This window comes from Rhea americana, unplaced genomic scaffold (genome assembly GCF_003343005.1).
Source record: "Rhea americana isolate MKP2758 unplaced genomic scaffold, rheAme1 scaffold_190, whole genome shotgun sequence".
NCBI lineage: Eukaryota > Metazoa > Chordata > Aves > Rheiformes > Rheidae > Rhea > Rhea americana.
Window position 1 is genome coordinate 1,734,393 of NW_028186039.1, and position 8,975 is coordinate 1,743,367.

Here is an 8,975-nt window from a genome sequence, read left to right on the forward strand (position 1 = left end):
GTGCCCTGCTGCGGGAGCTGGGGGCGAGCTCTCCGCGCAGCCCAGCCGGCTGGAGCTGCCCCGTGACCCCCAGCGCTGCTGCTCCCGTGCCTCTTGCTCCGTCCCGGGGAGGACTCTGGAAGGCAACGGCTCCGGCTGCCGTTCCCACCCGCTGCCTTGCTGCAGGAGTCCTGCTGGCACGTGCACACGGCCGCTTTGCCAGAGCTGCCCGTTGGCCAGCACCCCGCCTCCGCACGATGGGTGCTTCTCAAAGCCGTTGCTCAGCCAGCCGCAGGCAGGCAGGGCGGCAGTGAGCACCGTGCTGACTTCATGCCACCTTGGCATGAAGGGAGTGTGACCTGTGAGCCTGACCTCCAGCACATTCGGAGCATTGCCAAGAGATAGCTTCACGGCTACTCCCTGCTCAAAAGAAAAAACCCCAGCTCAGAGAGACCTTCTGGAGGTGTCTCTGGAGAGAGCAGCACTGCCAGAGCAGTGAAAGCTCAGGTCCCTAGAGCCACATGAATCTGGTACATGTGGCCTCACTGCACCCCAGAGCCCTCTGCTTGGCCTCTGGTCCCCTCAGGACCTGCTGGTTTGCCTTTGGGGACAGCACAGAGCCTTTTGTGTGCCTTTTCATGGCCCACAAAGCCATCTCTTCACCTTTTCATGATCCCCAAAGACTTGCATTTATCATCATGACTTTTCCCCTATAAGATCTCTCCTCATCTTTCAATGGCATCCAGAGCCCGATGTGCCTTTGGGGCACCTAGATGTCACCATGTGCCTTTCGGTGCGTTCCAGGGCCTGCGTGCCTTTTGGTGAACCCTGGGGCCCTGCCTTGACCTTGCTAATCCTCCACAGGAAAAGAGCACTATGAACAGGGGGACACGTGGTTCAGCATGGACTGAGCAGAGCAGTGTCCTGGTCTGCAGCTCTCCCTGGACATATCTCTGACTACTGATTTACAGGCTTAGGTACTGTGGTTGGTGCTTAGGAAAGGCCAAGAGCTCAGCCCTGGCATAGACTTGCCAAGGTTCAGTTGTTCTTGGTGTTGAACTCTCCTGCAAGCCGAGGGCAGGCCAGGGCTGGAGGCGGGCCCCGGGGTGGCCCGGCAGCAGCAGGGTGGTGGCACGGGAAAGCAGCAATGCAACAATGCTCAATCGTTCCGGTAGTGCCGCTCGCTGGGAGACCAGCCCGGGCGACCAGAGCTGGGTGCTGCTGRAGCAAGACGTACCAGTGGAGGGTCACAGCCCCAGGAGAGCTCTTGAAAGGAGCCATGGAGCACTATCTCACTGCTGGCATCCGAGATATAGATGGACTGCTGAGCACAAAGGAGAAGAGAGGCAAGGTGTGTAGCAGGYGGGCGGAGAGAGCTCAGCTTGGGAGCTAGCAGCTATGTGGGGCTGCTCTGGGGCATGTGGCAGTATGGAGGGAAGTGACAGTGGTAGACATAGGGTGAGGCCGGTGCAGGCCCTCAGGGTGTCCTGTCTCTCTGCCAACCTGTGTTCCAGCTCAGCAAGTGGGAGGGGTGGTGTGAAAGGAGGTTAAGTTTGGTTTTCAGGGATTGGAGTTATAAGGAAGGAGATGATGAAGCACAGAGCTGCTTTTGAATGGGCCAGTCTTTAAGCTCTCCCTGTCTGGAGTTTTCAAAGAGCATTTCTGATAAGTGCTGTGCAAGAAGGCTCTTGAGATCATGGCCTGATTACCCATGAATGTCTCTGTCTTTCTAGCCTGGACGCAGAAGACAGCACATTGTAGTAGGGTGTACTGAACTGCTGGACATCCCACTCGGCGTCAAAATCCCCTTGCTGCCTGGCTCCAACCCTGTCTTCTACCGGACCAAGCTGGGGGAAAAGGTAAAAACAGTAGAAAAGAGCAGGAAAAGTGCCTTCTTTTTTCATCAGCTGCTTGCCCAGATACACTGGGTGGCCTAGAGAAGAAATGGGAGGGGTCACCATTATCATCATCATCAGGGAGAGTAAAAACTGCTTTATTTCTTTGTGTATACGCCAATGCCATGGCCTCTCTGCTAGGGAAATTTATAAAGTATCTTTTTTCTTCCAGTCTTCAATACATTGTTTCCAGCAGATCGGGAGGCAAAGTTAGCCAAGGCCCTCCTTAGGACTGCCTAACCCYGAGGAGACCTTTACAGTGGATTAGAGATTTGCTCACTTTGAAACAGGATAGAAATTGTTGATGTGGAAATTTCTTGCATTTCTTTCTGTTTGGTTTGGATGCCTCTTTTGCCTGGGGGAGGGGGAGTTCTCTTGTCTTGTCCCCACCACACTCTGGCCCTGCAGTCAGTCTGTGGTATTTTTTATGACTTCAGAAGGATGGGAAAGACTTTTAGTATCAGGTATTCAAAGTCACTTTCTATTTTTACAAATACAGTTTCGTGGCTGTCCTGATAACAATGTCATTTTGCAAAACACATTTTGCAAAACAGTGAATTTCCAAAGGAAAGAAACCATGGGTAGATACAAACTTTCTGACGAGCTCCTTAGAACTGCAACACTGGATGCAGAAAAGGACAAGTAAATTTTAGTGGAGAAATGGGACTTCTTTTCAAATGGCCCTGTAAATAGCTCCTTACTTTCATACAGTAACAGTAGACAACCCCAAGACTGTAAGCCCCAGGCTTTTTGTCAGCTGAAGAGTCTCTCAAGTAGAGAAATCTTTCCTTTGGGTAAAATTCAGAGCTGAGCTAAGTGCTGAGCCAGGAATGACCCTAAACCATAGAGGTCTGAAAAAGCTACCTTAAGGACTGACAAAGCTCTGAAGTGTCTTCATCTCTTTCCTGATCCCTTCTACCCTGCTCATGCTGTGGATCGTACATTTTACAGCTTCACCAGCCGTCTGGTTATTTTGCTTTGGGAGATCCACACTGCCGCTTATTGAGCAATGAGTACAACAGTCTGCATGACCCACATTTGCGGGAGTACTACAACCGCAAAGACAACCTCCGGAGACTGAAGAAAGGAGGTTACATCACCAATGATGGCAAAGTATGTTGGTTATCAGGGTGATGAGAAAAACAGTTTCTATCAGGCAGAGTTCCCAGCGTGCTTGCTGCAGCCCCCTCCTGTGAGTGGAGGGCGCAGGGCTGCTGTGCTGATTGCCCTGGGGGCAGAAGGAGCCCAAAGCCCGCTCGGCCCAGGAATTCCCACGCCTGCTCTTCCAAGGCTGTGCCACCCGGCGGAGCAGTGAGTGTGCGGGCTGGCGACCGAACGAGGAGCACTGCTCCACGCTGGGTGGGTGGGAGCCAAGCGCCCGGCTGCTGGGCAGGGCAGGCTGTGCAGGGAGCCTCTCCTGCTGGGATGGTGCTGTTTCTGGGAAGGCAGGCTGTGTAATTAGCAGGATAAGCCTTGGTGTTTTCTCATCATAGGTGGTTTGCACTCTGCGGCAGTTCAATGAATACAGACAGTATCTGACAATGCTCAGGATAGAGGCTGGCAAAATGTACTGTCGAGAACAAGTACGTAACACTCGGGGTTCACAGGCACTTCGCACGTGCAGAGGGTTGGGGCTTCACTTGTTTTCTCTCAGCATGGCCTGACCCGAAGAAGATGGGAGGGCTGTGCTGGCAGGCCAGGCCTTGGGGCACGGAAATGATTGTGTGGATCTGAGCTGAGCTAGTGCAGGATGTGGGGCTATGGTTGGGCCAGAAAGTTATCCCTGAGTGCCCACCAGGAGCACTGAGAGAAGCCCTTCTCCTCCTCCGGATGTGCAGCTGAAGCAAAGTGCTGGGCCAGCATGAAGCTGGTGCGTGACAGCATGTCGTGGCAAAGGGGAGCTAAAACCTGGTGTCAACTTTCAGAAAATGCTTCGAGAACAACTGGCAAAATTAAAGAATGTCCCTGAACTGCCGCAAGGGATGGACATTTCTCACCTGCGAGAGTGGCTGCTGTGGGAGCAACGAGAGAGTTTGAGAGCTGCAAAGCAGGACGTAAGGGCCAGGTAAGAGACAGGACAAGGCAGACTTGCACTAGGAGCAGGCTCATGGCCCTTCAGCAAGGTGCTAGCTGGAGCCTTGTGTTCCAGTGAACACCATCTGTTCTGCGTGAGCAGATACTGATTGTGCCTAGAGTGGAGCCTGGCAAAGCTAGCTGGTAACTATTTGGGGCACTTGAGCCAAGAACCTCAGAGCAGGATGATAGCAGTGGCTGAGCAGAGTGGCCTGGGCAAGGAAGCTTCAGGTGCTGTGTTTCAGCCATCTCCATTTGTCTTTAAAGGTTTCTTGCCATGATTGCACAGAGGATGGAGAAGCTTGAGGCTCTTAAAGAAGAGAAACACCTCCTCCACCAGGCTGAGCGAGAACAGCGGGAGCTGGGAAAAAAGAGAYGCTCAGGCACCCAGAACAGCTCAGGTAAGCTCAGCCACTACATTAGAAATGAATGCATTATAGTATCACAAGTTACACACTATATGCAGATTTACACAATCATGATTTACACACATGCATGCTATTGCACTTAGTGTGTTTGCTGTCAGCTGTGAAACACATGCCTCGTGCTTGCTAGTGACAAAAATCCACATAGCTCACAGCAGCTCTATCTTTTGTGAAGTGTTCATTCAGGCAGACACTCTTCTGAACATTGTTCATGGGCTCTTCCATTCCTGCACTCAGAGCAGGAAACTCTTACTTAGCCCTATGGTCTACATACTTTGCCATGAAGAACATTCACAAATGGGAGTTTTACTTACTCTCTCCTATACGAGCTGAACAGACCAGTCAGTCTTCAGCTGATGGGAAGAAGAACAGAAGACCTCTGCGTGCTTCAGTGGTGTCCCAGGAGAACTTGGAGGTCATGGCTACTGCCACATGCCAAAGCACCACATCTCAAGAAAAAGATGCTGCTCAGACAGCTGTCAAAGGGAGACCTGTGAGTAGGAGCTGAGGGGATGTGGTGGCCATCTCTCCTTTATGGCAGCATGTTGCTGCTCAAAACTCCTGGGAGGCTGCTGCAACACATGCAGCCTCTCTTGACTTGTGATGCATGGTGGATTGTCAGAGCATCTCCTGAGAAATCTCCTAATGAACTAGAGAGTGATCCTCCCAGCCTAGCAGTCTCTATATTGAACCGTTAGAGAGGTCTGGCCTTCCTGACCTGTGAGGTACCTATTTCCACCTCCTGCTGAGCCCAGTCTCCAGGAAAGCCTTCAGCTTGTGTCAGAGCTAGCTGTGCCAGTGTGTACCCTGTCCTAAACCTGAAATTTGGGGACTGAATCACAATTCCTGCCTGTTCTTTTTGTGTCATGAATCTTATTCTTTAATGCATTTCTTAACTCTTGTAGGAAGAAGAAACTCTATCCAGCAGCAAGCTGCTAAGCTCCCAGGAGCCTTCTTGTCAGGAACTTCAGAGTCCTGAAGACAGCCTGAGTGAGCTATCGCAGGAAGACCCAGACACTGAAAACCAAGGTATATACAAGTCTGGACTACAGTGCCCTAAGCCTCTGTCTTCCCTTCCAGAACTGCAGGCACTGCTCTCCTTCCTTCTCAAACCTCACTTTTCCTCTAGTTCAAAAATCTTTTATAGGAGACYCCAAGAGAAGAGCTGTAGTCTAGCAGAGCCATGGCTACTTTGCTGGCCCCTGTCGCAGCACCCGAGGGGAAGAAATGGGGAGGGTTGAAGCCTGTGCACTGACCAGAGTTGAGGACAAGATTAAACAGCAGATAAAGTTTCCAAAGGATAATGTCTCTAAGCAAGTGATGAGCATTAGTCATAATCACAACAAGAAGTCTTTCTAGCCAAGGGGTGATGTCTCGTTTAGCTTTCCATACCCTCTTGCCAAGATAGAACAAAATGCTTGGAAGTTACTCAATAATGACTGGCTGTTTCTTCTTGCAGAAAGCAGTACGGAGGACTCTTCTAGACAGCTATCTCCTTGTCCTGAGACAAGAACATCCCTTTCTTCAGGATCCTCCGAAGAAGTCGATGACTCCGACCTGAAAGAGAGCAGAAGATTTTTGCAGGTATGACATCAGCATTCCCCTACATTTCAGAAAACAGCAGCTGTCATGTTCTGACATGGTTTAGGGGTACCCATTGATAGAGTTCAGATGACTTTCTTCTCTTTATCCTGAGCCTTTCCTGCCTCACTGTCACTCCCTCCCAGCCACTTACTTCACTCCTCTAGCTTCCTGGTAGGAGGGCTTTATTCTCAAAGCACCCAAGTGTCTGAGAACATAAGCCCAGCTAATTGACTGGTGCAACCACTGGCCTCTCACTTTTGTGAACACGTAGCCATTCACAGTTTAGTTTCTTCCTGCAGAAGCTCAAAGACTAGCTTAGAGAAGAGCCCAATTCTCGTTAGTGGGGCTCAATAAATGCTACCTGGGTCTATCCCTTGGAACAGCCTCTCAGAAGGCATTAAAGAAAACTGTGGGGTGACATCCCTGAAGTCAAGAATTACCCTTCTTTTGTCATGAAAGTCAACCTGTCAAGGTATGAAAGAGTGAATGATGGGGGARGACAACTTCAGGTCATTGCCTGGGTCTGTAGATGACTTGTAACTCATTCCCCACTTTACATGAGGATGGCAGCCTACATCAGTGCTGGCAGAGCTGCAAATGAACCTGAGAAGAAAGGCAGAAGTGTCCTGAGAGCAGACAGTATCCATGGCAGAAGAGACCTGAGTTCTGTACAATAAATCAACTTTCTTCATCTCCTCTATCCTTTTTGTTCCTCGCTTCCCTCAGGTGTAGAGAATGAGTCATTTGGAATTGGCAGCTGTTGAGGTGGCCCACTGTTCCCTAGTGAATGTACTCTGGCCATGGTCAACAGTCCCCAGGGGGCCATTAACTCCCAGTTCAAGGCCTGATTCATCTTTTCATATACTGAGAGCCAGGGTGGCTGCAGTGCCTCTTGCTTTAGAAAATCTAATCTGAGTGATTTTTAGAAATGCCAAAATGTTTGTTTTTTAGCTGCATGAGACTTCTAACATCTGCATCTCAGATGGTGTCCCACAAGCAACAGCTTTTCCTTTGACAAATCCCAGACACCTCTCTAAGGAATGGCCTCTTTCTGCTTGGACTCAGGCTGTTTCTCATTTGAGACTACATTTTTTCAAGCCTGACTGCTTGAAACCCATTTAGTGAGCAGTTTATGAGGAGGGAGGGGAAAATCAACAAAAGTCAAGGAGCATATTCACTCATCAGTTCCTCCTGGTTTCTGTTACAGAAGTCTTTAGATGAAGAACTGCATAATAAAGTCCAGACTAGGCTATTATGGACAACACTGACAGAAGCCCAGGAGCTAGAAGAGGTGGCTGAGAGTGTGGTCGAGGAAGTGCTAGAGAGAGTGAAAGATATGGATCCATTGGTCTGCGTTTTAAGGACGGCTCCCCTGGCGATTGGTGGAAGATTCTTTGGTAGTGCTAGAAAAGCAAAGTCTTCTGAGACATCTGCTCCAGATCTCCAGCAGGAAATTGGAGTGGCAGCCTCAGAAATTGTAGCAACCATTATAGATTCCTTTGGGAAGCATTTGGTATGCAGCACAACAGATACCTCTGATCCCAGGCTGTCAGCTAGGTGGAGGGAGCACCTCATAGCCAGAGGAGCCATGCGAGCTGGCAAAATGGGAAAAAGCAGAGTGAGGCAAGCTGAACTACCAGGCTTTGATGGAACAGCTCATCTGGCTTCTCTTGACAAAACTGCCAAAGATGTTGTTGAGCAGGTTGGATCTACCCTGCAATCATTTGTAGCTTCTCAATTTGAACAGTACTTCCACTGTAAATTTTCTGAAATCCTGAAGCTGCCTGTTAAGACTATTTCTAAGAGACAGTCGCAGCCATCTTGGACACCTTTCTCAACCCAGGTAACGAAAGAAGTAGAAGAATCATCCAGAGCATCTGAACATTGGGCACCAGAGACAATGAAGAAAAGAAAGACAGCTATGTTAGGAGCATTCCACAATGTTGCTGCTGTATCACAAGAGAGTCACATGCTTGCAAGSGGTAGCATCCAAAATGCAATTTCCAAAGTTCAGCAACTCCATTCAGAATTAAAAGTGTATGCTAAAATTGTTGTCCATGATGTTCTTGAAACTCTGAAGAAGCAGAAGAAGAAGTTAGACAAAGAAATGCTTCCAAAGGACAGTTCAGAAGAAAGTAGTGTGGAGAGTGGGCTAGTGGAGTCATTATTAGATCAGTGTGGTCAACATCAGACTTCTATGGATTTAGGAGTGAATTGTGGAAAGCAGATTGCAAACCAGCCCAGCCCAAGAGATGAGGATGAGAGCTATCTGGAACAGTACTTTCAAATGCCAGGAGGAATGAAAATTCCTGCTAGAAAATTAGAGGAAAGTCAACTAAGAACAAATCTCTCACCTATCAGCCTTCCTGGAATGGTCATGCCTTCAGAGGCAGAAGCACCACTTGAAGAGGAACTGTCACGTAATCTTGTCCTGTCTGTTCTCCGAGACTCTGAGCAAGATGCTCAGAGCCCAGCAGAAGACATTCAGAAGCCCTTGTATTATCCTTTGGCACACACATCAAGACTTTATACTCCCATACAGGAAACCCTACCTAAACCACCGCCAGGGAGCATGCAAGATGCCTTCCCCTCCATGGGCTAGCAGTTTTCCAGGCAACTAACACCTGCACCAGCTCCAAAGCCCCCTTCTCAGAGAGGAGCGCGGTGGAGACCCATGCATGTAAAGCTTATGCCAAGCAAGCCAGAGCAATGGGAGTCAGGAGAGATGGCATTAGCTGGGAGGCTGGTGGAGGGTGTCCTGAGGAGATGTATGGCTCCAGGCTCCAGTTCTTCTTCTGATACCAGTGCTGAGAACTAACAGTCAGCAAGAAAAATGCAGAAAATGGTCACCCCACAGAGAATAAAGAGTTTATTTCCAAGCACTGCTTTTACATCCCGGTAGTCTTTGCTGCTCTTGTGATTTACATTTCATCATGACAGTCATCAGTAACTCCTCCAACATCTGGACAGGACTTTATGCCTAACTTGCAAGGCAGCAGAGCAGGAGTTTCTCTTCAAC

General features: G+C 49.4%; 1 protein-coding gene across 1 annotated transcript; it reads left to right on the top strand.

Moving 5' to 3' along the window:
- Positions 1-1,233: 1,233 nt before the first annotated feature.
- Positions 1,234-8,714, top strand: LOC146597172 (uncharacterized). Its single transcript, XM_085302684.1, is given in 10 exon segments — positions 1,234-1,330; positions 1,713-1,838; positions 2,826-2,987; positions 3,368-3,457; positions 4,215-4,236; positions 4,238-4,348; positions 4,702-4,865; positions 5,278-5,401; positions 5,832-5,956; positions 7,164-8,714. Coding segments are annotated over 10 exon segments (2,391 nt in total). The 5' UTR covers positions 1,234-1,258; the 3' UTR covers positions 8,559-8,714.
- Positions 8,715-8,975: the final 261 nt, after the last annotated feature.